At 43.1% G+C, this 27,800-nt stretch overlaps 2 protein-coding genes across 2 annotated transcripts in view; one reads left to right on the top strand and one right to left on the bottom strand.

Moving 5' to 3' along the window:
* LOC117445686 (uncharacterized) overlaps window positions 1–12,380 on the top strand; it is a 99,025-nt gene extending 86,645 nt beyond the window's left edge. The window contains exons 14-18 of the mRNA XM_034081496.2: window positions 2,160–2,274; window positions 8,033–8,135; window positions 8,499–8,568; window positions 8,668–8,771; window positions 10,292–12,380. Coding sequence (XP_033937387.1) covers window positions 2,160–2,274; window positions 8,033–8,135; window positions 8,499–8,568; window positions 8,668–8,771; window positions 10,292–10,502 — 603 coding nt within the window. The 3' untranslated portion in view covers window positions 10,503–12,380. The remainder of the gene's footprint in view (window positions 1–2,159; window positions 2,275–8,032; window positions 8,136–8,498; window positions 8,569–8,667; window positions 8,772–10,291) is intronic.
* Window positions 12,381–12,424: 44 nt separating this feature from the next.
* Window positions 12,425–27,800, bottom strand: part of tbl1xr1a (TBL1X/Y related 1a) — a 55,790-nt gene continuing 40,414 nt past the window's right edge. Inside the window, exons 3-16 of the mRNA XM_034080553.2 lie at window positions 26,530–26,629; window positions 23,382–23,527; window positions 22,655–22,880; window positions 22,427–22,559; window positions 19,990–20,131; window positions 19,410–19,473; window positions 18,815–18,912; window positions 18,646–18,706; window positions 18,439–18,560; window positions 17,924–17,998; window positions 17,201–17,328; window positions 16,461–16,626; window positions 15,337–15,438; window positions 12,425–15,245 (exon numbers count right to left, since the gene is read on the bottom strand). Coding sequence (XP_033936444.1) covers window positions 15,219–15,245; window positions 15,337–15,438; window positions 16,461–16,626; window positions 17,201–17,328; window positions 17,924–17,998; window positions 18,439–18,560; window positions 18,646–18,706; window positions 18,815–18,912; window positions 19,410–19,473; window positions 19,990–20,131; window positions 22,427–22,559; window positions 22,655–22,880; window positions 23,382–23,527; window positions 26,530–26,587 — 1,548 coding nt within the window. The 5' untranslated portion in view covers window positions 26,588–26,629 and the 3' untranslated portion in view covers window positions 12,425–15,218. The remainder of the gene's footprint in view (window positions 15,246–15,336; window positions 15,439–16,460; window positions 16,627–17,200; window positions 17,329–17,923; window positions 17,999–18,438; window positions 18,561–18,645; window positions 18,707–18,814; window positions 18,913–19,409; window positions 19,474–19,989; window positions 20,132–22,426; window positions 22,560–22,654; window positions 22,881–23,381; window positions 23,528–26,529; window positions 26,630–27,800) is intronic.

Below are 27,800 nucleotides of genomic sequence, written 5' to 3'. Positions count from 1 at the left end.
TTTTGAAGTCCCGGAGTGGCGTTCTGGTGCTCTCCGTCAGAATTGCACCCCTGTCAGACTAGACATATACCACGTGATGATCTATGGTGATGACACGTTAGGCTCGTGTTGTGTTCAAGGACCATGACCGTTGCCAGGAAAAACAGGCACTCGCTTGTTTAATTATTTTGCGGTCTAGATTTCTTTAATTTTTTTCTTTTTTGCGTGTGTTTATAAATTACCTCGAGGTCCATACCAAATGGTCTCGCGGGCCATATACGGCCCGGGGGCCGGAGGTTCCCCACCCCTGAAGGTTATGTGAAATTACTGTAATGCCTAAAGCAGGGGTGTCAAACTCAATTTCATCTCGGGCCACATTGACTTTATGGTTGCACTCAAAGGGCCGGTTGTAACTTTTAGGGCTGTCAAGTTAACGCGTTAATAACGCGTTAATAACGCGTTAACGCACATTTTTTTTAACGCCACTAATTATTTTAACGCGATTAACGCATGTGTATTTTTTTTCCTCGGCCGCCCCATAGTTTCAGAGCGCATCAAGTTTAAAATACCATCTGCTGACAGCCCTGCTCCTGCCGCCCGCTTGCAGCAGACCACACTTCCACGCTCACCGGCAGGCACCGACTGGCCATCGGGAGGACCGGGAGGGTGTGTGTATGTGTGGCCCGAGCGAGCGAGAGAGAGACCTTACGTGCATTGTTGTTGTTGTTAGCATCTGGTGCTAGCTAGCTGCGCTAACAGATATAAGGAGCTGTTTAAATGAAAACAGAGGAGCGACATTTCGCCACAACTGCACCGAGCACTTGACTTGATGCAGGAAGCAGACAGCGGGACATTGTAGGAGAAGTCAGCACACTCATGATTGCAGCAACATGATTGCAGCGTCCAGGCAGCTCCCGTTCGAGCATATGCCTTGAGTTGCACAAAGCTCCAACGATCCAACACACACACACACACACACACACACACACACACACACACACCACACACACACACACACACACACACACACACACACACACACACACACACACACATATACACACACACACACACACACACACACACACACACACACACACACACACACACACCACACACACACACACACACACACACACACACACACACACACCCCATTTGTATTGTATGAGAGAGGTTCCAGGTTGAATTGAGGCGAATATTTGTAATGTTCAGAGGTTGTTGTTTAATATTCATGAGAATATTTGTCATTGTTCAAATGATAATAAACATTAGCATAAAGCATATTTGTCCACTCATATGTTGATAAGAGTATTAAAAACTTTAAAAATATTCCTCTAAGGTACATTTAGAACAGATAAAAAATGTGCGATTAATTGGCTTGGCTTGGCAACTGGAAGGTCACCAGTTCAAGTCCCGGCAAGACCAATTGCTACCGAGGTGTCCCTGAGCAAGGCACCGTTCCCTACACCGCTCCCCGGGTGCCGTTCAAAATGGCAGCACACTGCTCCTAACACTAGGATGGGTCAAATGCAGAGAAACAATTTCCCCACGGGGATTTATAAAGTATATCAAAATCAAATAAGGTAATAACTTAACTACGTCTGAAAGCAGAAGTCTAGGGCAAATAATTGCAAGTCTCTTCAGTGAGAATGTCACAAAATGATTGAAAAAGAAAAGCCAAATTTGAGATGCATTGTGAGACATGTAGTTTATGGGCTAGGTACATGTAGTAAATCGGCATGTAACCGTATAATAAACATATTATATTCTTTGCAAGCTCTTGTGGGTCACAGAAAATGAAGTCACGGGCCGGATTTGGCCCCCGGGCCTTGAGTTTGACACCCCTGCCCTAAAGTCACCTGAACAATGCTTTATTTCCTGTTTGGAACATGTGGTTCTGGTTCACTTCAGGCTCTTGTGGCTGAAATAAGTATTACAACTACAACACAATAATAGCCCTACAAATAATAAAAATATCTCATCTTAAAAACATTTGATCTCGATCTTTCACAGGTAAAGAAATAAAAAGCAGTTTAAATAATTGACCTGCTCTTAAGTCTTAAACAGAGGGGTAAATGTTTTACCATATTTAGCATAAAGAATGTGTCCTTTTAAATGTACAGATGCCTCTCTTTTTCTTCCTTTTTGTGTCATCATTTTCAACCCCCTCCATGTAGATCATCAATGAGCGCTACAAGGCGTACTCCTGGGTGGCTGAGCTCATCCAGGTGTTCGTAGCCATCAGTGTCACCGTGTCCTTCCTGGTCATGGGGTCCGCCATGAAACACACCAGTGAGTTCCTCCTGCTGCTGCACTCATATTAACTCATTCACTCTGTCACCATTCACAAAGCACTGAAACATCTGGCCATGAATCATCCCAGAATATCTGAGACACTTTCATTTTTTTAATTGTCAAAAGCAAGCTTAAACCAGACTAAAAATCAGCGTTTTACACCAAGCTGTCAGGATGCTAAACTCTCTCCCCTCCCTCCCACCTCTCCCCCCACATACACATCCAGCACCACAGACTTTGTATTTATCCAGACACTTAAACTACGCTGCTATGGTCAAGTAGTTTTACACAAGTTCATGTATGTATATAGCCCTACACATATATATTTTTATTTGTATACCTCTGGATTATGAGAAACAGCATTTTCGATCTCCCTGTCACAGAAAATTGACAATAAAGTTGACTTTGACTAAAAAGCATTTTATTAATCTGGCTTTTATGTTTTATAATGCTATGGTTTTATTGTGTATACATAGGCCTACAGTAATGGAAATAATAGCAGCAATACTAACCTACAAATGATTAATTCTGTATTAGAAGAGAAGATGGATAATCTCTAGTCTAAAGAATACATATAAAGTTACTGCTAGTTAGCTTAGCTTAGCATAAAGAGTTATGGCAGTGGAGCCGGCTACTTTCTGTAGATTTCTCTTGGTGCCAACACAACACACACAATCCCAAAAGAAACACAACTTGTGTCAACACTTAGTAGGCTATACAAGTTATACAAACAAGATATGATATTCGTGACATTTAGAGATGCTGGGCAGAATATTTTACATTTAGCCAAGCTAGCTGCTTCAGCTAGTCAGTGTAGTTATGCTAACGCAAAGGTTCCTTGTGTCGTTTTAAATCTCTATTACTGGGAGCTGTTCTGTAATCTTCAAAATGTGGAACTTTTGCTTGGACATGAACAGGGTGTCCGCGGGGTCTTAAAAAGTATTAAAAGTTGATAAATCAATTTAGCGAAAATTAAGGCTATTGACAACATGAAACACCCTTTAATTTAGTGCAACGACATGTTGGGAAACCCCCTCAAGGCGGCCCCATGCATAGCGTGCCGTAAAATGCTGCTTCTTATCTTAAAGGGGACCTATCATGCAAAATGCACTTTGTGATGTCTTAAATATGTGTCCCCGGTGCGTCAGGGAATATGTACAGCACTTTGGCTCGACCAAAAATCGTTTATAAATGTGCTATATAAATACAATTTGATTTGATTTGATTTGAATGTCATTATACATGTACAATGACATAAATGCTTCTCCCTGCCATCAAAACAAAAACAAAACATCACCACATAAGACAACAAAATATACGCAGCATACATATTAGGAATAAGGGATAAAGGAATTAGCCCGCATGGTTTTTCATACCACTGCTACGCTGACGACACCCAATTAATTCTGTCCTTTCCCCGCTCAGAGTCCCAGGTTGTCGCACGCATCTCTGCTTGTTTAGCTGACATCTCTCAGTGGATGTCCGCTCATCACCTCAAGCTCAACCTTGATAAGACTGAACTGCTTTTCCTTCCGGGAAAAGATTGTCCCTCTCTTGACCTGACTATCAACAGCGGCACCTCTATTGTTTCCCCGACCCAGACTGCAAGGAATCTGGGTGTGATCCTGGATAACAACCTGTCCTTCACTGCAAACATCGCTGCTGCAACCCGCTGCTGCAGATACACGCTCTACAGCATCAGGAGGATGCGTCCCCAGCTGACCCAGAAAGCGACGCAGCTTCTGGTCCAGGCTCTCGTCACCTCACGCCTAGACTACTGCAACTCCCTCCTGGCTGGTCTACCTGCATGTGCCATCCGACCTCTGCAGCTCATCCAGAATGCAGCGGCTCGTCTGGTCTTCAACCTTCCTAAATGTTCCCACACCACGCCGCTCCTCCGCTCCCTTCATTGGCTTCCGGTAACTGCTAGAATCCACTTCAAGACACTGGTACTTGCGTACCATGCTGCAAATTGATCTGGCCCTTCCTACATCCAGGACATGGTTAAACCGTACACCCCAGCGCGTGCTCTACGCTCTGCATCAACCAAACAGCTCGCTGCACCCTCGCTGCGAGGGGGACCCAAGTTCCCATCAGCAAAAACACGTGGGTTTGCTATCCTCGCTCCAAAATGGTGGAATGAGCTCCCCATTGAAATCAGGACCGCAGAAAGCTTACACACCTTCCGGCGCAGACTGAAAACTCATCTCTTTCGACTCCACTTCGAGCGATAGAATGACTAACAAAGAACTGCTAACAGAGTACTTATATACTAAAAATATTTAACGCATTTAACACATGTGCAGAATGGCCCGCCCCATACATCCCACCAGTGGCAGCGCCAGGGTATGGCTGGGGTAGGCTACACCCAGAGCCATTTAATAGAAGAGTTACGACATCTCCGTTCACTCCAATGGACCACTTTTTTACAGCAATGGCGGATCGTGGAGCCTCTCAATCGTTCCCCGGAAGTTAGCGCCAAGGCTGGCAGAGCTGTGGCATAATACACCGTTCGTGACGGACTTTTAAAGGTAAGAAGAAGTTTAAAGATTTATATTGCGGATATTATCAGTACATCTGATTCAAATGAACATGTGTATTAAAGGATGTCAGTGGATTATCCCTAAATTAGTAGATTTAGGGAACGTTTACAGATAACAGATTAAGCTAGCATACCGAAGCAAGTTAGCAACACATGTTGAACAGCCTTTTAATTGTAAATTCCGTTCTCTTAATGTCATTTCGTCCAACATGTTGAATTAGAGAAGAGGGGCTTCTAAACTGGATTGCATGCGGGGGTGGAGGGAGTTAAATATTAGATAAATATAACTTTGGTGCGTGTAAGAGTGAGTGTTTTTAGCAGAGCCATATTGTGTCCTTGTGATTCTGTTGATTATTACCTGTCTGTATAATGTTGCAGCTCAGCTGATTCTGGATTGATGGCAAAGGGAGAGGGACTTAAGTGAGAGTGAAAACACAAGGTAAGTTTAATACTACTGTTTTATATAAGTAAACACCTTATCTCCCCAAGGCATTTCCCATCCAATAGGTGTGCTGTGTGTGTATAACCCTTTCTCCTGTCTGTTACTCCCTCTTTCAGCACAAGAACCAGAGGGGGGTTCAATGGAGCCTGAATACCTGCACTGAGACCCTCACCCTCACTCTGCACCCTGAGTCTCAACTCTGTGTTTTTCAAGCCTTTCCCTGGTTTTTTGTAATAAACAAAACATTAAGCTTTCCCAATGGTGTGGTTTTCGTTTTGTGAAAAAGTGCAAATGCAGTGTTTGTATATAACTACATCACATATTTTGTTGCTGTTGGTCGTGAAATTGCTCCTGCTGACTTGAGCCAGCCATTTTTTCCTCCGCTCTGTGTCAGTGGGGAAGCCGTACATTCGTACTCCTTTCTCTGAGCGATTTGAGCATCCCCAGGCAGCACAGCAAACCATGGTGGCGACTAGGAGGCAGCACAGCAAACCATGGTGGCGACTAGGAGGCAGCACAGCAAACCAGGACAACACGGAGGAAAAGGCACAGACAAACTGCATGATATGCTATTCAATGTTTATTGAATTCCATGTATTTGCAATGGATGTTCCTAAAACAACACATTTAACATCATCATCATCATATGCTGCTAGTCCTGCTGCTGCTGCTGCTGCTAGTCCTTTGATAGTCACCTGTCGGTCTCCTGTCCTTTCTGAAAGCCATAAAGATGACATTAGTCATTTAGATAACTTGTGTCCTTAATTACCATGGGATTACTGAAACTACCATGAATTTAAGAAAATGGTAGAAATGAATCCAATCTGAATTTGAAAGCATTACTTTAGATCCCCTCCCTCTAAATGTATCAATAAACATTAGAAAGTGATGCTCCTGACTACCATACAAGTTTAAGAAGATAATATTGGTTTGAAAGAATTCAAAGCTATAAATAAACAGCAACAGGCTCTTTAACCAAGGCACTGTTAGCCTAACATGTAAACTAGTTGTTCACACTAATCCTAATATTATCACTTAATATTAGCAAATTCAATTTTATTTTTTAAAACATATTGATGTAAATACATACACATATCGATTTGTTGTATGAATATTGCAAATCAAAACCTTTATTCACTAATAATTACCAAAAATCGTAGTTCTATCTCCTGTTATCAATGCATTCACATTGCCCGCCATGAACTTCCGGGGAACGATCCTCGTCTACATGAACCACGTGACGATAACCGTTTTTGGACTTCCGTTGTCGTAACTCTTCTATCTATATGGCGCTGGCTACACCCATACCAAGAAATGGCTTAGCCCCACCATGAAAAATGATGTTAAAGTAAGCAAAATAAAGTCTGCCAACTCGCGCCGAGAATTGCACAGACAGTAGTTAGTAAGATTGATTTCAGTAGCCACTTGTCTGGAAATACCGAAGACCAGAAACGGTTTTGAAAACTTTTGTCACGTAGTGATCTTCTTCTCAATAGAACATCTTTGATAATGTCTTCTGGCCAATCAGAATCAAGATAACGGCGTGGTGTTGTTGCAGGAAGTCCCGACGGAGAATACTTTTGCTGTAGTACAGGGGTGCACATAACTGGTACGCAGGTTATGTGGTAATCTGAAATGCGTACCGTCACTTGTGTCTCAAAGCGCATTTGCGTACCGACGTACTTGTGAAGCTTTTCCAGAAGGCGGTCTCCGTGTGCACAGACAGGGCTGCTGTTAACGTTGGTCTGTACAACGGAACTGTGCCAAAACTAGCCAACAGGCTGCGGAGGGAGACTCCCCCCCCTTCACTGGAGAACTGCGCTAAAACAGCTGATCACAACGTTCACACTCTGTGGTCACGAAGTACTCCACTAGCCGCCGCCCCCCCCCCCCTGTAGACTTTCCTGAAGTACTCCCCCGTTGATAGAAATCAACACGTAATGAATTAAGACCCCACGGTTTGATGATTGATCGGTGTGTGGGCTGTCTTTCATTTTGACATGCATACAAATGTTATAATAAACATACTGTATGTTAAATGGATATATCCGCCTTCTTTCATTTATCTTTCCATTCCCACAACAATATAAAGAAATGGCATATTTTGGACATAGTTCGAATGGTGATTAATCACGATTAATACATTTTTAAGCTGTGATTAATCTGATTTAAAAATATAATCGTTTGACAGCCCTAATATGTATATGTACAGAGTCACATTGATTCACATGTCAGGTGTTAAGAGCAATGATGGCTCTTGGGAAAAAACTGTCTTTGAGTCTGCTTGTGTTGGATGTGATACACCTGTAGCGCCTGCCGGAGGGCAGCAGGTCGAACAGGTGAAAGCCGGGGTGTGAGCCGTCCTTGATAATGTTGTTGGCTCTACTGAGGCAGCGGGAGGTGTAGATGTCCATCAGGGAGGGGAGAGGGCAGCCGATGATCCTCTGTGCTGCTTTTACGACTCTCTGAAGCCTCATCCTGTCGGCCTCAGTGCAGCTGGCGTACCACACTGTGATGCAGTATGTCAATAGGCTCTCGATGGTAGAGCGGTAGAAGGTCACCAGCAGCTTAGTGGCCAAGTTGTTCTTCCTGAGCACCCTTAGTAAATGTGAGGTAAAGTGTGTCGCCAATGTAAGCAGTTAGAACTCCAAGTGGCGATGAGGTCTTAAAATGTATGGAAAGGGTCTTGAAAAGGTCTTAAAAGGTCTTACATGTGACTTCAGGATTCCTGCGTATGCCCTGATGACGTTTCTACTGACTTTGTGTTTCAGTTGACGGAGTGGTGAGCTCTCTGTGGAGCAGCAGGATGGAGGAGCTGTCTAAATCCTGGGAGAGAAGAATGGCCAACAAGCAGACGCTGTGCTCAGCAAAGAGGTGTGTTCACTCTTCTGTGTTCACCAATCTATAACTACCAGTCACTATTGTGATTGTTTCAATTACATATTGACTGATACATCTCAAAATCACGTGACGTTGAGCAACTTTGTTATTGTACTAAAGCTAATCTAAACAGGTTGACTTTGTTCTCACACTCACATTTTACACTTTAAAATAATGAATTAAAGAGACAGAAATAAATATAAAAAAGGGGACATTTCTATTTATTTACTTGTTAACTTGTGCAGCAGCTGTCCCCGGTGATTCATTATGTATGTGTCCAGCCGCAGTGTATTCTGAGTCTCCCTTCACAGAGATGAGGCGATGTGTGTCCCCATCCTTCCTCTGTTTCTCCTCCAGCGTGGCTAAAGGATTCACGTCACTGCTCGCATTCCTGGCCATCTTCATCGTGTCAGTGTGCGATCCCCAGGTACATGATGCACAGACACTCACATGCTCACAGAAGTGATGAGGAGATGAAGAGTGATGAAGATGAAGTGCTCACTGTGTTCCTTCCTCCTCTCTTCAGAGTTTTATCATCATGTTGGAGAAAGTGGTCTCGTTCTCCCTGAACACTGAGGTGGGACTGTTCATCTTCATCATGCTCAGAGAGTCCAGAGAGGACAGGTTCAAGTGAGGAACGCGGTCTTTTATTATGTGTTTTGCACACCTTCCTGTAGCGTGTTCTGGTTTGTGTGCAAAGCTCAAATCCATGTGTTCCCTCCAGAGGGGGTTTCTCTCCCACACACGAGCTGCTGTTCTTTTCAACTGCTATTAGGGTTAGATTGCAGCTGTAGGCTTGTGTAATACAAACATTGAAATACATGCAGAGGGTTGTAAAATCAAGGCAACATTTGTTTTTAAAAAGAAGATTGATGTTGTAGTGCCGAGAAATCATTTCCAAAACATGTTTTTAACAAATATTCGGCTTCATTCCAAACCTATAGGTGTTAAACCAAAACATGATTCTAACAAAATATATAAAAAGCTCCTGCCTGAGAGTGACGCCCCCGGTCACTTATTGAGGAGAGAGAGTAGTTACTTAGGAATAGTGAATAGACGGTCTTCCTGGTTGAACTTACGCTGAGCTCCATTTGTTGAGTTTCATTGAGACGTCATTTATTCTTTGTGATTCCAAATACTTTGCTGCTATCCTTTAGAAATAACTCTTCATTCTTCATTACTTTCCCAATTCACCTTCTTCATTTCACTGCTCTAAACATTCTAAATGTATTGCTACAATGTTTTATGTGAATAATTATAACTGTAGGGAAATACAATAATGATGGGGAGAATAGAGACGTGTTTATACGTCCCTTCCAATCAATGCATGATATTAAAGTGACACTGTGTCGCTGAGGCAGAAATAGCAAACAAAGCGTTAATAGTAATCAAAGCCGAATCATTATTTCAATCTAAATCGAGCTTGTGTTTTTTCTCTTAGTTCAAAATAAGTAATATTTATTCAGGAAACCAGAACATTATGCAGCTGTAAGATAACTAGTAGATATAAATAATAAATCAAATCTATTCACAGTTTTCCTCCAACGCAACATTTCAACAAATGGAAATATTCTCGATATGTTGTGGATGGTACTTTATACTTAAAGTGGACCCCTCATGCTATATTTTAATAATATATTGTAGCTATATAAAACATGTCTGCGAAGTTTTTTTTTCAAAATACCAAACAGATCATGCATTTTAGCCATGCGTCATTTCGCTCTATTTGCTCTTTTCCAGCCCTGTTTTTGCAACGGCTGATTCTGTGAGAAGTCTTCTTCTCTGCTTTTGATGCAGACTACAGCGCCACCTACAGGCCTGGCATATGCACTTTCGAACGGCAATGACCGTGGCTATCTCCTCCTGATAGGTGGAGAGTTGCCCATATAGGCGGAGCTCCTCGTTTCTGACGTCAGAGATATTTCAAATCTGTATCAGATCCGTTGCAGCCCCGTTTTTAGAGATTTGGGTATGGAGGAAAAGAGAGAGGGTTGTGTTTTCTGACACTTGGTGAGTTCCCTGGAACACCGGGGACACATATTCATGTATAAAAGACGTACAAAAGTGCATTTTGCATGATAGGTCCCCTTTAAAATAAAAATGATTTGATATGATGTTTAACTCTCTCTCCCACCCCCTCCTCCCCCCAGACACATGGTGGTCCCCCTGCCGGTGGGGGAGTGTGTGTTCAGCCTCAGCTGGCTGCTGCCCACCTACTTCCTGTTTGCGGTGACCTACGACGTCCTGCAGACGGTGGCCGACGTGGCTCACTACATCGCCGTGTACAGCCACAGTCAGGACACCCCCCCACACAACGTGACGGGGGGGCTGACAGCAGCCAACGCCTCCATCCTGCTCTGATTAGGGGGGAGGCTCTGAAGCTTCGCAACAAGTGCTTTTATATAATATGATACGATGTAGCCATTGTTTTGTCTTTGGGGCCATACTTTGAGTTTTTGTACTTTCCCATGGCATCTTTTCAAACATCCATCCATCCATCTTCTCCCGCTTATCCGTGGTCGGGTCACGGGGGTAGCAGTTCCAGCAGAGAGCCCCAAACTTTCTTTTCCCTGGCGACATCAACCAGCTCTGACTGGGGGATCCCAAGGCGCTCCCAGGCCAGCGAAGAGATATAATCCCTCCACCTGGTCCTAGGTCTACCCCTTGGTCTCTTCCCAGCTGGACGTGCCTGGAACACCTCCCTAGGGAGGCGCCCAGGTGGCATCCTAACTAGGTGCCCGAACCACCTCAACTGGCTCCTTTCGACACGAAGGAGGAGCGGCTCAACTCCGAGTCCCTCCCGGATGACCGAACTTCTCACCTTATCCCTAAGGGAGACACCAGCCACCCATCTTTTCAAACATGCTTTATATATATGATGACAAAGCACACTTGTAAATATGACATACGTTTTATTGAAGTTATATATCTTACACTATAGGTTGAATTACTGGCAATGCAGAGAATAACAAAGCATTTATTTAAATTACAATGTATGTTATAATGTTTAGTTTATTTATTATTATGAAATTATTCAATATAACCACTATAAATGTACCGTTTTGAATCACGCTTATCTTCTTTTATGCTAAAGCCACATGGTACGGCTTGAATCGACATGCATTGCTGACGACACCGGCTCAGTGTAGGGAAACCCAAAGAGTGTGTCCTTTGGAGCCGTATGTAAGTTAAATCAAAAAGTATTCCCAAACGTTTCTGCACAATGCACCGTTTCTATCCTGACAGTCACTGCGGATTGTTCTGCACTCCTCACGCGTTGCACACTGAGGCAGAAAGTCACAAGTTCTCTCAGGATTCCTCATTCCTCTCTATTTATCCTCCCTCTCTATTTATCCTCCCCACACAACTTAGAAAATCTCTAACCTACAAAAGTGACATCATTATTTTGTACAGCTAAATGATGTTCTTCATGCAGGCCTTATACTGTTCCAAGGCTGTGAGCCCATAGGGACCAGGAACCTGTGTTCGCCTGGCAAAACGGAAAGGTTGACTTTAATTCAATGTATTGTGTCAACAGGTTACACATAGTATTAGGTTAGTTAAAAGCAATAATATTGTGAACATAATGTATTTATTTAAACGTAATTGCTTTTAACTAATCTAATACAGTGTACAATTGTTTTCTGGGGCCCGTGTACTTTTTGTTTACGTCTCCTATTCACGTTTTGACCGCCGGCTCTAAGGCGCTTCCACATTGCCGGTACTTCCTGGTTAAAGTGTAATTGCTATTACTTTGCATAGCGTCTCCAGCTTTATCTACCTTCACTTGCCAAATACAGTTGTTAAGCTTTTGAATGAAGTTATAACAGTTTTTCAGGCCAGAAAATAACTATTTATACATTTTGTGATTACTCTCACTGAATGAAAGGTAGACACAGGTCTGCACTAAAAGGTGTGAATAATCATTGACATTTCAATTAGGAGAGCCACGAATTTGGCAATAGCTAGCTCGATAGCTAACATTCGCTAGATGGGAAGCTATGGTGAGTTAGTACACTCAGGGAGGTTTCATTTTGGAGATGCAAATCCAGATTGTTGCAACTTCCCTTTACATCAAGAAGAAGAATATTCCTGTAGCTCGATGAACATACAGTGGGAGTAAAGCATGCCTCTTTAGTTTCATTGTGTCACCAGCATGAGGGACGCTCAAGCTCTCATTCAATGTTTTATTGGTCATATTTTGTGTTTTCACGTGAATAAAACACAGATTGTCACTGACTACACTTTGTTTGTTCAGCACACACTCAATAAAAACACAAAACTCTTATCAAAATATATTTTATTCTGGACTTTTGTTCCACTGATCTGAGTTAAAATGATAACAGATGGATGTGATGGAAACAGGGGGAGACGCTGGCCGCCGACATGACTTTCTGCTGACAGAGAAAGGCTGAGTCAGCGACTACACTGTGGCACAGACCAGAGGAGTGAGATACTTTCAGAGCTGTTGGCTCAAGTGCTCTCAACACAGGGGAGAGAAACGGAACAGGACTCTCAATAGGAACACATTTTGGAGAAATGTCGAAATTATTAGAGGCGGAAGTTAGTTTTTTTGGTGTCGTTAAAACCTCTGTACCTAAAGCTTAAACTTAGTCGAATTGAAGGTTAAAATCCAATTCAAATGTATGAGAACTAAAACATTTCATGATGGTGTGAGATGAGTTCACTTGTTTTCAGTCAAATGTCACCAGAGAATAAATATTGTTCGACTCTGCCACTGCACAGGAAACATATATTTTAGACTTCTAACAATCGGACAGGAACAAAAAGCCAATTAGAAATGTTCCCTTCAAATTTGCACAGAAAAACATTTTTCAAAAGAAGTGTTCTTGATCAAATAAGACACATACGAAAGTCCATATTCAACCAATGAAATGGTGTCTGCTTCCAGAGCAACCCTCTTCGTGACTGTAGCGAAAATAAAAGGGGAACCAGAAAAAGTCCCTCGAGTCTTTGCTTGATTGAAAAATTACAATTTTATTCAATTTAAAGAGTAACTTTTTTTCTGAATTGTCTTCTCTGTCGGCCGTCGTTTTCTGGGACAAAACTTCCTCCCAAAAAGATCCAAGCAAAAAAGAAAAGTAAAACATTTCTGTATTAAACATAGACACGTTTAGTGGTAATCTGCTCCGGGACACGTGTTCCGCAGCGAGGCGCCTCAGATCCGCAGCTCAGGGTTTGCTATTTGAAATAGCATCAAAGTAACAAAACAAAACATTTAAAAATGTATAGAACATGTAAATTAACACTGCCAACAAATCATCAATTCACATTTTGTTTTCAAATCTACAAAGAAATTACAAAAATGTAACTTTAAATGTGTCTTTAAAAGAGTATAAAATGTGTTGTCAGTAAGGAACCTCGGAGAAAAACGTGAAGCAGAACCGAGAGAGCGAGGGCAGAGTCCGATGCATTGAATGCACCGCTCCACATGTTTTGAATTCTTTTACGTCACATCTCTAATGTCCTCCAGCGTGAACGCAGCGTCGTTGTTCCCCCACAATTTGACAAGTAGCTGTTTATAAAAAAGAATGTCCAAATATTGCTGGGATCTGCTTCAGAGCTTGACTCTGAAGAGCAGCCTCGCGCCGGCGGGATTCAGGTGTGAGGGCAGCTCCGTCACACCATGGAGGCAGAGCTGTTCCACTAAGACCTTCAACAGGGCAGAGCCAAGGAACACTTTTCCCAGAGTTCATAGCCACATGTGTCTAAATAGTATTCTCTGTTCTTTTTTTGTCGTTGCTTTTTTGCTGACAACTCACCCAATAAGTCACCTTTGATTGGACAATAGAGACACTACGACGGCCACTGATGATGCGACGTACGAAACTATCTGAGAATCTGTTGGCTGCGTTCACATGGAGATGTTCCGACTGACTTGCTTTTGTATTGACCAGCCAGAGGTATAAACCCGTCAATGTCCCCCGTGCTTGTAATGCATATCTGAACGTACGATGACACACACTACAAACTGTCAGAAAACCGTCAATGTCGCAAAAACAGATCACAAAGTCACTTTTCCTGGCCATCCACAGTTACATTCAACTTTAACTCGAAGTGTAAGGCGCCAGATATTTAAAATACAAACGAATAACCATTTGAGAGTCCTTGTTTTCACTTGTTAGCCAATTGCAAACACACAGAGCAATACAAAGTGTGTGGACGCTGCCGATCAGACGAAGAGCTCGAGTCCAGCTCCTTCGACTCCACCCTCTGTGGGTTTAGACGCTGAGAAGCTGCAAAAACATCCTCTTTTCCCAGCATACATCAGGGTATTCCATGGTTTGAGGCCTGAATCAAATTAGGTCAGAAGGTCAGCTGGAATCCTACTGGCTGGGGACGCAAGCTCCACATTCAGACGAGTGGAGGTGAGCTTCCTGTGATGTCATGAGTCCAGAGAGAAGCATCTAGATCAGAGTGCACAGAGGAGCTGTTCTTAAAGCATCTAGATGGACGTCATGTGACCGGAGGATGCACAACATGAGCTACTGCAGTGTGTGTGTGTGTGTGTGTGTGTGCGTCCTTCTCCAATCCCCCTCCCCCCGAAGATAACAAATATAAAAACATTGAAACAAGAGATCAGAAATTTAAAAAAACTAAGTGCCGTCCTATTTTATGGTGGAGGAGTTCGATATGTCCGCACGATGAGATCCAACGAGTAACGAAGAGCAACACTTTTTTCATTGTTTTTCCTTTTGATGACGACGAGCGATGGTTTAAAGATCAAAGAAAGCTAAATAGCTTCCAAATGTCGGCACATAAACGGATCTGTAACTTTTTTTTTGTCTATCAGTTTTTTTCTTTTTTTCACTGCGTCCCTTCTGCATCTCTGTGAGAGTCTCTGTGAGAGAGGGGCCGTCCGCCCCCCCGGGTCCCTCCGTCTGTTCACCCCTGTCTGGACCTGCTGTGTGGGCTGCTTCCTGTTCCTGTTTCCTGCTTCCTGTCTGTCGGTGGGCGGGGCCGTGAGCGTGAGCAGTTGGCAGGGCGAGGGCAGGGACAGTCATTTGGCTATGTACACATTCATGGTCGGTCCATGGCTTCCAACAAACAGCGGCGCTATTTCCGAAGGTCTAGTACACACACCTGGGACAGGAGGACAGGAGGACAGGGGGACAGGGTCAGAACAGGACAACACTGTCAGAATAAAAGCTGCAGAGGTCCTGAGTATACTCACAGATCCGTCTGACGCGCTGGCTCCCACTTTGTCCCCGGCTGCGTTCCAGCACACCTCAAAGATCCCCCCCGTCCCTCTGTAGCTGTGGACTAAAGCGCCCGTCTGCACGCCAGGGACAAAGAGACACGGTTTCAGTTTCCTTTTATTCTTTATTGCTGGATTTTGAACAAACCCGTAACCCAATGGTGTAGTTTCTAATTTCATAGGATGTCAAATTAAATAATGTACAGGAATAAAATGCTGTTTATTGTAATAATAAATACATGTTAAGCATTCATCTGTTTGCATGTTATCATTTCAATAAACTGTATTTATTCCTTTACAGTCTTTCATTTAACATTCGGTTTTAGCTCATGTTATTCTATTTGACATGTATGTCGTTTTCTTCTTACACTTTTACTTTATTTACATTGGTCACTTTGCACTATTTTATTTCTATTATGGTTCTTTTTGCACTATTTTAATTGTTTTATTATTGTATGTCTTATATATATGCATGTTGCTTTGTTGAAGGACCCGGGGGCTGCAGTTGGTCCATGCCACAACAACACTGGAGCTCCTGTGCTCCGTGTGTGTCAAACTGCTGGTGGAGCATTAAAGTATTTATTTGTATATCCGGTGGTTAGAAAAACATGTAACAACATTATTTTGTAACCACTGGATTAGATTTTTGCATTTTATCCATGGTATTTATTTTTGTTTTAATGCTTTTTTTTCAAATTGGATTTCCATGTTATGTTACAAGTCCTTTTAGGTTGTATTTAGTGTTGATATGCGCAGGTTCCTCGACGTAAAGCTGCATATGTGGCTGTATAAATGAATAACAAGTTAAACGTGTAGTGTAAAGAGAGGGATCGGTAAATAACTGGTCCACATGGTGATCGTATAATGCTGGCTCTCTAATGACTACGTGTGCATCTATAGAAGTGGTACGTGCATCTCGTAAGAGGGCTGTCACTACTGAGCTTTGTTTGCTCCGTGCCATGTTTGCCCGAACAGAGGGATGTCTCTAGAAACACCTTCCTCCAGTAGCTGCAGACAGACCCAAAGATAACGTTCCCCTGACGTTTCATAAAAGTGCATTTCTGCTGTTGAAGCTGCACAGCTGGCCTCGTCCTCTGTACCTGTGTATTCCAGATGTGCACACATTTGTCGAAGGAGCCGCTGGCCAGGTGGCGCCCGTCGGGGCTGAAGGCCACGCTGTAGACGGGCTCCTGGTGCTTGGTCAGCGTGTGGATGCAGATCCCCCGCTCCACGTCCCAGAGGCGGACCGTGGAGTCAAACGATGCACTGTGGACACACGAGGGGGGGGGGGGGGGGGGGAGATCAGGACATGCTTTCTAAAATGTGGACTTAGATCTCTGGGTTTAACTGAGACATTTTGATGATCTGCACTAGTGCAATAAAATAATGTAAAAAGTGTTCCAGATGTAGCTTCATGGGCACATCAGATGGGTGCCATTAATGACACAAATCATAAACATGTAATATCACGAGGAGTTTTAAAAGCTCTCATTGCAAACACAGAGAGGGGACACCTAGTGTGGTTAGCATTTTCTAATGTGTATGCATTTGTATTAGACGTTTACGTGAAAGACATAAACAACTGGGTGTTATCAGCACACTGACCCCTGACGGTATACTTTTGTTTGTACTCTTGACCCCTGTACTCTGTGCTGAACTTTTTTTCCTCCAATATTTTATTAAAAAAGGCACATTTTAAATCAAATATAAAAAAACAACTCAATTGAAATGTAGATAACAATGTGTCTAAAGCCTTCAGTAAAGCAGGCTGAATAACTCCCTGCTGAACATCTGCTGTGAGTGGCTAGCTAGCGTAGCATCCTGATGCTGTGACGCTCACCTGGCTAGCATGAGGTTAGCGCTGGGGTTGTTGGTTCCAGGCCCGGTTGGACTCCATTTGATGGTGTAGATCTCTTTACTGTGGGCCTGCAGGTCATGGACACACGCGTCCTGCTTCATACTCCAGATCTGCAGGAGAACAAGACGCATTCAGAAATGTATCCAAAGCTCAAATGGATCATTACATGACTTCTGTTTTAACGTGCGGAAGAACATTTACTCATCAGAAAGAGGGACCAGGGAATGAAGAAGTTTAGCGTATCATATATACAGCTGGAGAAGCCGAGTGTTCAGTTACTCATATGAAATGCTTTAGGCACATATCGACAGGCAATCATTTGCACCCCATTCCTCACGTTGACGTGAATGTGTGTATAGTGTTTGAAACACATGATGGGAAATGATAAAAGAAAGAAAGAAATGTCCCAGCCAGGCGAACGCTTCACGCTGAGCATCGTGTCGTGCTGTAGAACTCTGCAGAGGATTCAAATCCACATGGACTGTAATTACGTTGATTTATAGCTCATTGTAAAACCACTAGCTCCGACATCTGAGCAGACATTAGAAGACGTGCTGAAGAGCCGGGGAGATGGATGCCCAGCCATCATGATCACATCATTACGTTCTTTACGACTCAGCACTCTGAGGTCACAGGAAGAAGCTGCTGCAGAGTGATATTGATGACACCAGATGTGCAACATGTCACCGTGGCATCAGAGCTCACCTTCAACGTCATGTCGTCTGAGCAGGAGGCCAGCAGGTTCCCTGTGGGGTCCCACTTGATTGCATTGACTTCATTCTGGAGGGAGAAGAGAGTCTGTTTGAGACGTGTGTGTGTGTGTGTGTGTGTGTGTGTGTGTGTGTGTGTGTGTGTGTGTGTGTGTGTGTGTGTGTGTGTGTGTGTGTGTGTGTGTGTGTGTGTGTGTGTGTGTGTCTCCAGGGACACCATCAGAAATGAAGACGTTTAAAAGAGAAGTCAGGAATGTGTGCTAACTTCAGATCCAATGTAATGCTATCAAAACAGCAGATCAAATACTCAACAGTAAAACAACTGAAACGTTGATTTTAATTAAATGTATTATGTCAACAGATGTCACATACTGTCATAAGATTAGTTGTGGTATTTTTGTATGTATACGTAATATTATGGCTTTCAACTAACCATAGGATGCACATGAGTATTAAATATACATATCACACACACACACACACACACACACACACACACAAAGCACTCACTGTGTGTCCCTGGAATGTTTTGATGGGCCGGTCCTGTCCCAGTTTGCACACGTGGATGCACATGTCTGTGCTGCAGGAGGCGAACGTGTTGTTGCTCTGCCAGTCCACGTCGAGTGCCGGAGCTGTGAGGGCGAGTTAGAGACACGCGTGAGAGAGAGCCCAACACAGCGGGGACATTGTGAGTGACAGGAAGTGAGGCTGCTGTACCTGAGTGGAAGGGGAACTGTTGTTTGGCTTCTCCTGTGTGGGCATCCCATATGATTGTTGTCTGGCAGGACACATGCACATGTTCAGTTAGAGCTAACAGGGACTACACAGCACACTCATGAGCAATAAGGCTGCAGGTTAATTATTTACTGAACACTTCCTGCTTTACCTTGTCTACTCCTGCACTCAGGATAAAATTGCCTTTTTTATTCCACTTTAGGGCGAAGATGGGACCTTTGTGCTGGCCCAGTGTGCTGGCCAGGTTCCCTGTGGAGCGAGACAGGAGGGAGGAAACAGTTAGTGTCATCAGAAGTCCCCCCCATAGGCCGAGGAGCACGAGGCGGAGAGTTGTGATTATACATATTGTTAGTGACATTATGAAAACTGCTGGTGCTTTGACAATGCGTATCCGGTGGCAGAGGGCACTGGTTTGCTGTTGTTTGGCTGCATAGTTTATTATAGACTTATTATTTGAACTGACAACATAACAAAACAAATCAGCCTCACCATAATGTCTTCAATATGCACTTACACATCCATGGGATCAAACTAACTGAAAAGGCAAAAGTGTCCCAAGGGTTAATGGTCTAAATTACACGTCAGAACCTTGGTGGCAATATGCAGACCTGCCTGTAGGTGGCAGCATTGCTCAGTAAACAGAGCCATGAAGCACACAGGCTGTCGTGCATCAGTGCACATCGTACACTAACTCTTGATAGAACATATCCCCCGGATGTTATGGTGATTAAAGGAAGTCAGCTCACCGTCCTTCGTCCATATTCTGGCAAAGCCGTCATACGAGCCTGTCGCCAGCAGTGTGCCTTCGCTCTGCAGAGAGAGACAGAGAAGTGAAAGAGTGTGTGAAGTGAAAGAGTGTGTGTGAGCTATTTGAATACAGCTGGCTGAACTGTGTTTTACAGAACCAGCCTCACTGAGTCCGGGCTGAAAGAATGCAATGAGAGGTCTGTGCTTTCCATCAGCTGGACCTTTCCAGGAAGCATGGGTCTCTGCCCTCGGCTCAGGTTTACAGTCCACTGGCTGAGCCGAAGGAACATTCCTCTCTGACGACCTCCCGCTGCTACAGCTCCTCACCAGTAACGCACAGGGAGCTCTGGGAGTCCCTTTGGGAGTGTACGTGTACGTGCAGCACATTCATGCATGTCTGTCTTTATATCTCCTTCGTGTTCAAATGTTTAACATAAGTATAAATAAATAAGTAAAAAGGCATTTGAAGCACCATGACAACATGAAATCGCACAACAACAAAAAACACTTCTGCCATTATTGGAACTGCACCCCCGCATGGTGACCCGCGAGTTACATGGTGTGTGTCGGCGTGCTTACATTCCAGTCTAGCGAGGTGACGTCTTTGTTGCTGGGGACGTCCTGCCCCCCCTCTCGTATGCAGTGTCTCAGCACCAGCTGAGTGGAGCTGCTCGTACTGTTCTCACTCAGGTTCCAGATACGAGCCGTCGAGTCCCCAGACCTGACACACACACACACACACACACACACACACACACAATTCAGCATAAACCATGTTGAAAATGTAAATATCATAAGATAACTTCCCACCACTAATTGATAAGCTCAAATATGATTTGGAAAGGTGGAATAATTTACATTTAACTATTGCTGGGAGGGTAAACTGTATCAAAATGAACTTTCTCCCTCGCTTTCTGTACCTCTTTCAATGTCTGCCAGTCTTCCTACCAAAATCACTTTTTCGTAAAATAGACAAACTAATCTCCTCTTTTCTATGGCAAGGGAAGACACCTAGAATTAGGAAAGAGCTTTTACAAAGGCATAGATCTACAGGAGGATTAGCGCTTCCAAATATAAGACACTACTATTGGGCAGCCAATATCCACAAAGTAATTCTATGGACTAAGGAACCAACATTGAGTTGGTGTGAGCTTGAAGCCAAATCCTGTCCTAATACCTCACTTACATCTACATCACCCAGCCGGCCAACTCAATATTCCAATAACCCGATTGTTGTTTCCACCCTAAGCATTTGGTCCCAGTTCAGAAAGGCTCATGGACTCTGTGGATCCTCTATACATAGTCCCATTCGCAACAACCATCTCTTCCTCCCCCCTCACACTGATGGGGCCTTCTCTATGTGGCAGAGAGTAGGTCTTATCAGAGTAAGGGACCTTTACATTAACAATGTTTTCGGGAGCTTTAGCCAACTCTCTGACAAATGTTGCCTTCCAAGCACTCATCTATTTCGCTACTTCCAGGTCCTAAACTGGGTTAAACTAAACAACCCTTCCTTCCCCAATATCCCTCCGGACTCAATAATTGACTCAATTCTGGACATTAACAATCGAAAAAGGTCTGATTTCAAGAATTTACAATTCCGTCTCCCGTCTCACAGAAACATCGCTTGGTAAAATCAAACAACACTGGGAAGAGGAACTAGTCCAAGCCATAGATGATGAGGTCTGGGATGGCGCATTAGCGAGAGTGAACAATAGTACGTCCTGTGCCAGGCTCAATCTTATACAACTAAAAGTTGTCCACCGTATCTATTACACCAACTCTAAACTCTCCAAAATATATCCAAAGTTACGGACACCTGTAACAGATGCCACATGTCACCAGCAAACATGACTCATATCTTTTGGTCTTGTCCTCGCCTACAAGGATACTGGACAAGCATTTTACTGAGGCCTTGGACGTGGTATTGACACCATGTGCAGAAACTGCCATTTTTGGAGTAATACCTGGCCACCGAATGTTGAAGAGGAAAACTAAGGACAGTAGCCTTTGCATCTATCTTAACACGTAGAAGAATAATCCTAGAATGGAAATCTTCTATACCACCTAAAGCATCTCTATGGCTTAAAGATCTAATGTTGTACCTGAACTTGGAGAAGATTACATATAACCTGAGGGGCTCCTCAAAACTATTTGAATCTGTCTGGGGCTCTATGATAGCCTACATAGCTGAACTTAAGACACTACATTAAGGAGAAAGAGGGGGAACTACGAATGTATGTTTTTTTTTTCCTTTTTTTTCTTCTTTCTTGTGTCTCTTTTTATATTCATTTTTTTATTTATTTATTTTTATTTATTGTTCTGTCTTTGTATACATGTATGTATGTAGGTAGGTACGTGTATGTATGTGCATGTGTACATGTGGGTATACATATGAGTATATGGGTACAAGTATTACTGTTACTATTCTTATTCCCTATCTATACATTTTCTTTTAATATTATCTTCTATATTACTTTAACTATACAGGTATCTATCTTATTTATTTAGTTAGTTATTTATTTTACTAGCTAGGACCCGGGAGGGAGTGAAAGGGGAAAAATAAATAAAAATATTGACTGTATAAATGTAAACTCATTGTGCCTGACTCAATAAAAAAAAGTAAAAAAAAAAATGGAAATATCACACTGAAGCTGGGCACAGGCTAAAATCATCATCACAATGTCAATAACAAATCTGTTAACATGATTTACAGAACAATCAAACAGATGTTTCTCAAAGTCAACAGTGTTCCACTAGCATGCGCTACTTTAGCAAACTTCCAATGATGTAAAAGTAGCTCCTTCAGTTCAGAGTCCTACATTTAGATGCCTGCGTTTAAACTCTAAATGATCATATTAGGGCACCAGGATTCACTGAAACCTTGTTAGTTAACAGCAGATACACTCAAGAGGCTTTGAAGCATCCTGTGCTGCATAAGAAAGGCAGAGAGAGGAACTAGCTGTTGTTGCCTCAAACCGAGTGAGCGTGCAGTGTCAGAGAAGAGGTGACTCACCCTGAAGCCAGCAGGTCGCTGACGGGGTTCCAGGCACAGATGAAGACTTCTGACTCGTGGCCCCTCAAGACCATGGCCTTGTTCTGAGGGATCTCCACGTCTCCGTCCACCTCCATCAGGTCTGCGTGGTTATCTGAGCACACGCAGGGCCGTACAGTACACACATCAGACCAAGGTGAAACACATCCCTCGCCACAGCCCTGATCTCTGTGGAAGCATATCACTCACTAGCTAAGGCATGGGCTCCGTTCTCCTCCCCGTTGGCAGTATTCTCTCCGTTTTTGGCGTTGCCGGCGATGCTGCCTCCGGTGGCCGAGGTCGGGGCCGAAGCGGCCGCCTGCTGCTGCGCCATTTTATCTCTGTAGGCCTGCTGCCGCGTCTGAACAACGTCCGGCATCACCGCGTCAATCAGAGACAGAGACTCTATGGGCCGCCCGTCAAATAGTGTGCCATCCTAAAGAGAGGAGGAATACACAGTTAGGGAGGAGAAGAGGAGAGAGCCGAGGGGAAAGAGGAGGAGACAAGGAATTAAGGAGAGAAAAGAGAGAAAAGGTGACAAACATGTAATACGGTGAGAGGAAGAAAAGAGACAAGAAAAGGAGGAAGGAAAAAGATGAGAATAGAGGGAAGGATACATGGATAGGAGGAGGAGAAGATAAATGAGGGGAGAGGGGAAGGGGCAAGGAAAGTAGACACGAGGACAGGAGAAAGGGACCGTATAAGAGACAAGGTAGGAAGAGCAAAGAGAGAAGGAGAGGAAGAGAAGTAAGGAGATTGTAGGGGGGAGGACACAAGGAGAGAAACGACAACAAAGGGAAAGCATATAAGGAGAGAAGAAGAGGAGACGAGAAGGGAGAGGAAATGGGAAAGGATGGGAGACGAGGAGATGAAAAGGGGATAAGGAGTGTAGAGTAGAGAGGAGTGTTTCCGTGTTGTTGTTGTTGTTGTGACCCACCTCGTTGATGCTGACTTCAGCCTCCACGTACTGCAGGCCCTTCTGGATGATGCTGATCAGGGCAGCAGGGGGCACCAGAGCTCCATTGATGTTGGACTGGCTGATGTGACTCTCTATCCCGAAGGTGAACGCTGAGTGGGAGAACCCTGGAGAGGAGAGCAGCATCTCATCTCATACTGTACAACACAGTACATAGCATTTCCTTCATCATTTATTTAGGGACCATATCTTACGTTTCCTCCACTGCCACCTTGATCCTTGCACACGAGTGCTTCTAACAGTTTTCTCTCTTCATACTCGCCCACATGTCTCTTTTCTAGATAACTCCCCATCGTAGACTTTACGGTGTTAATGAAACGGTGGTGTAAGAAGTTCTAGATCCTATACTTAAGTCAAAGTAGTCTAAAAATACTCTGTTCAAAGTAAAAGTCCTGCATTCAAAATATTTATTAAGTAAAAGTACAAAAGTATAGAAAATATACTTTAAGTACCAAATGTCAAATGACTCACTATCCACAGTGGTCATTTTCAGAAAATAAAAAGGAAATAGTGACGCGTTAATGTGTCTCTAATTGTAATTGCTCAGTTTTAAAGATGGCATAACATGAATCCCTTTTTATACTGCAAGGCATTTCTATTCATAGCAGTACAGTATAGTGTATCAGTTGATGTATTATGTTATGAATAATATAAACCTGCAAAAGTCATTAGTAACTATTGTTGCTATACAATGTAGGGAGTAAAACATGCAATATTTGCTTCCAAAATGCAGTAGAAGTACACATTAGCATAACATATGACTTTATAGCAGGGGTGTCAAACTCACATTCATCACGGGCCACATTCGCATTATGTTGCACTCAAAGGGCTGTTTGTAACTTTAAGACTATATAAAAATACATAAATATTTAATATATATAAAATAATGTATTATATTGGATTATAATCGGATAGGGTAATAACTTCAGAATTAACTCGGTCTGAAAGCAGTCTGGGGCAAATAATTGCAAGTCTCTTCAGTGAGAATGTCACAAAATGATTTAAAAAGACATTCTGAGAAAAGGCATATTTAGAAGAAAACAAGTCACATGTGAGACGCATTGTGCTCCGTGTATGGGCAACCTGCTTCTGGACTTCGCCATGTAACCGTATGTATAACAAACATATTATATTCTTTGCAAGCTCTTGTGGGGCCACATCAAATGAAGTCACGGGCTGGATTTGGCCCCCGGGCCTTGAGTTTGACACCCCTGCTTTATAGGGTCTGAATAGGCCAACTTGTAGCCTTTTGGGACGTGTAAATGTGAATCATTCTCATCGGGTCTGCTGTATCATTACATATGACAGCTGAAGCCTGTGTCCATATAAAAACACATAGTAATCGTGTACATTATTTATGTGTCAATTAAAATATGTGCAATAGACAAACAGGATCTTTGTGTTAAATGTAAAGGATCAAAAGGCCTGTCATTATCTGACGCACCGCTTCTGTGTTTCAATAGAAGATTAAACAAGAATGTAAACATGACGGAATGTTTTTGATTTATGTTCGCCATCTGTGCCAAAAGTATTTGATATGAGGCGAGGGATGTGAGGTTTCACACGGTTCAGTGACACACATGAGAGAGTACTCTGCACCGATACAGGGTTACAAAGTGGGTGAAAGGTCAGTGTCACAGCGGTTAGGAAGCCGGCATTGATTAGTGACCAGCGACACATTTGAAAGACTCTTTAACCACGAGGTTTCCCTCTCTGTCAGAAAAGCACCACCAACAATACAAAGGTGTGCATTACAGCCTTTAGCACAGTTCTTAGTGTAAATACAGTCTATGCATTTAGGATTGATTTAGTAGTGGATACTACTACTACTGTACACACACTGCAGACAGACAGTGTGTGTGTGTGTGTGTGTGTGTGTGTGTGTGTGTGTGTGTGTGTGTGTGTGTGTGTGTGTGTGTGTGTGTGTGTGTGTGTGTGTGTGTGTGTGTGTGTGTGTGTGTGTGTGTGTGTGTGTGTGTGTGTGGTGTGTGTGTGTGTGTGTGTGTGTGTGTGTGTGTGTGTGTGTGTGTGAGTGAGTGAGTGAGTGTGTGTGTGTGTGTGTGTGTGTGGTGCTCTCTTCAACACACATGGTGTTGTGTAAACACCCAACATGCAACTTGCTGAAAGAATCAAACAGAGACAGGCGTGTCTCTCATGTGTGGAGTCATGCAGGGGAACGATACAGATACAATATCAGAAACAAATGTTATAAAATACATGAAATAGTACTGCTAGAAAAACATTTATTTGGCTTTAAATATAAATTAAAAAATCATGTTCCCAGCGAATTATCTTTACTGTTTTGTTGGGTTTTTTGCTACACAACACACTTTTTAAAGACAAGAATTGCTTCTCATCACTTTGGTGAAACGTTGACCAGATAGTTTACCATAGGTCAAAGCAAGTTCGTATTGTTCTTTAAAAACAAATGGGACCTGACAGTGAGGCAATGTTCTACACATATCTACTCTTGGACTTTCATAACTCATTCAAGTTTTAGGATGGGTTTGATTTTTGATGTTTTTCTAATCAAAAGCCTTGAAAAGAGTTGTTTGACCACTCCGAGCCACCGTACATGCAAACAGCATCAAGCCAGCACAGAGCACTCTTGGACAAACCCAGTGAAGAACACGGGGATGCGTAACTGCGTAAAGGCGATGGCCGCTGTGGCAGAACAGATATGATCGCTAACATAGATGATGTGCTACATGTAGCTTCATTATAGCTTTTAGCTAATGTCCTTCAGTCTTTAGCGATGAGATCAGCGCTATCTGTTGCACTCGTGTTATTAATTCAGTTGCTAGCAGGCTTGACTGTCAATAGAATGCAAACTTATAGATGTAATCTCATATGGAACATCTTCTTAACGAATATGATCATGCCACCGGATGCAGAACACATCACTCTAATGCTTGGTGACTTTCACCTTCGATCATCTCAAATGATGTGCGACACGGTATCAAAGCCAACACTTCATTTAGAAATAATGGAAATCAGAATGACATTGGATGTAACATCTGATTAGTAAGAAAGCCAAGCACTAATGAAAGCTGTTTAATAATTAATCAGCAACATGTAATGACATTTTGGGACTGATTGTGATAAGTACCTGACTCCTGTAGGTATCTGTAGACCAGGAAGTTGACCTCATCACTGCTAATGCTCATCTTTACTCCTGTTACACCATGAGGTCAGCACGCACACACAGCCTGCAACAGAGAGAGATCAGTCGGTCAGTAACACTCTGCTCAGCGCACAAAACACATACATGTGACAGCCAATAGGACAGCTCAAATGCGTCTGTATCAGAGCAGCACCTACAGTGACGCATATTAAAACATATATTCATATTTACAGATCATTCAAATGTCATTTCATTGCAAAAAAGATTGCAGTTATGTGTAGTTAAGGTTTACTTTCTAGGTAGGCTGTTCTTCTGAAAGGTGTGTAGATATAAAAAAAAGTCAGCAAGAAGATAATTGTTTTGGACAATCAATTACAGATATTGTTTTAAATCAGATAAGTAACCAATGAGGTCGCAATCCATCAACTCAACGAATAGCAGGAAGGTGACACTTCCTGTGGTATAACCTTGTGTAAGACATGTTTGTGTTTTCATGAGGTGAAACCTCACTGAGAGCCAGAGAGCTGATCCCAAATAAGGACCAGGAGACTTTCTGTGCATCGAATGGCCTTTAAGTGGATGCAGCACTCTCATGGGTACGGGGCACTAGTTTACATTTCACTTCCCAAGATGTTGGACTTTCTTGGTCTGGCCAAGCAAAACATTTAGCATGACCTCGTGATCTCTGGCCTTTGCAGAATGTCTAACCCATGAGGGCAGGGGAGGGGGGAGGGGGGGGGGGGGGGTCACTGTCAAACTGGTAACAAGCAGTTCCTGTTCAACAGTGATGCTATCATAGTAGACGCTGTAATCTATTGGAGCTCCAACAACAAGGAGCTGGAGCCGGTTCCATCAGCTCCACAGAGAGTCTCGGAGCCCGGCTGAGCTGTTTGGGGACATGTCCCTGACCCAGACACTTATCTGTGTCTAGCTAAGACACTGCCTGGCACAGTCAACTGCCCCGCCCCTTTTCCAGTGAAAAACTAAAATTGGCACCAAGTGGAAAATATTGTTGTCATGCCTAAAAGCTGCTACGTCGTGTTTTGCAAATCAAACAACAAAAAAGATCAAAATCCAGATTGATTTACTTTTTGTCCGAAAAAAGCTTCAGGCCTCCAGAGGGAGGCAAATGATAGCCAACGTGTACGTCTGTACATTGAGCTTAATTCAAAATAAACATTTGCAGTGTCAAAAGTTGAAGTATTATATGTAGATTCTTCATTAAAATATAAAAACATTACAAGCCAAGAAAAGCC

Source organism: Pseudochaenichthys georgianus, chromosome 4 (genome assembly GCF_902827115.2).
Source record: "Pseudochaenichthys georgianus chromosome 4, fPseGeo1.2, whole genome shotgun sequence".
Lineage (NCBI taxonomy): Eukaryota > Metazoa > Chordata > Actinopteri > Perciformes > Channichthyidae > Pseudochaenichthys > Pseudochaenichthys georgianus.
This window is presented reverse-complemented; position numbering and strand designations above follow the sequence as displayed.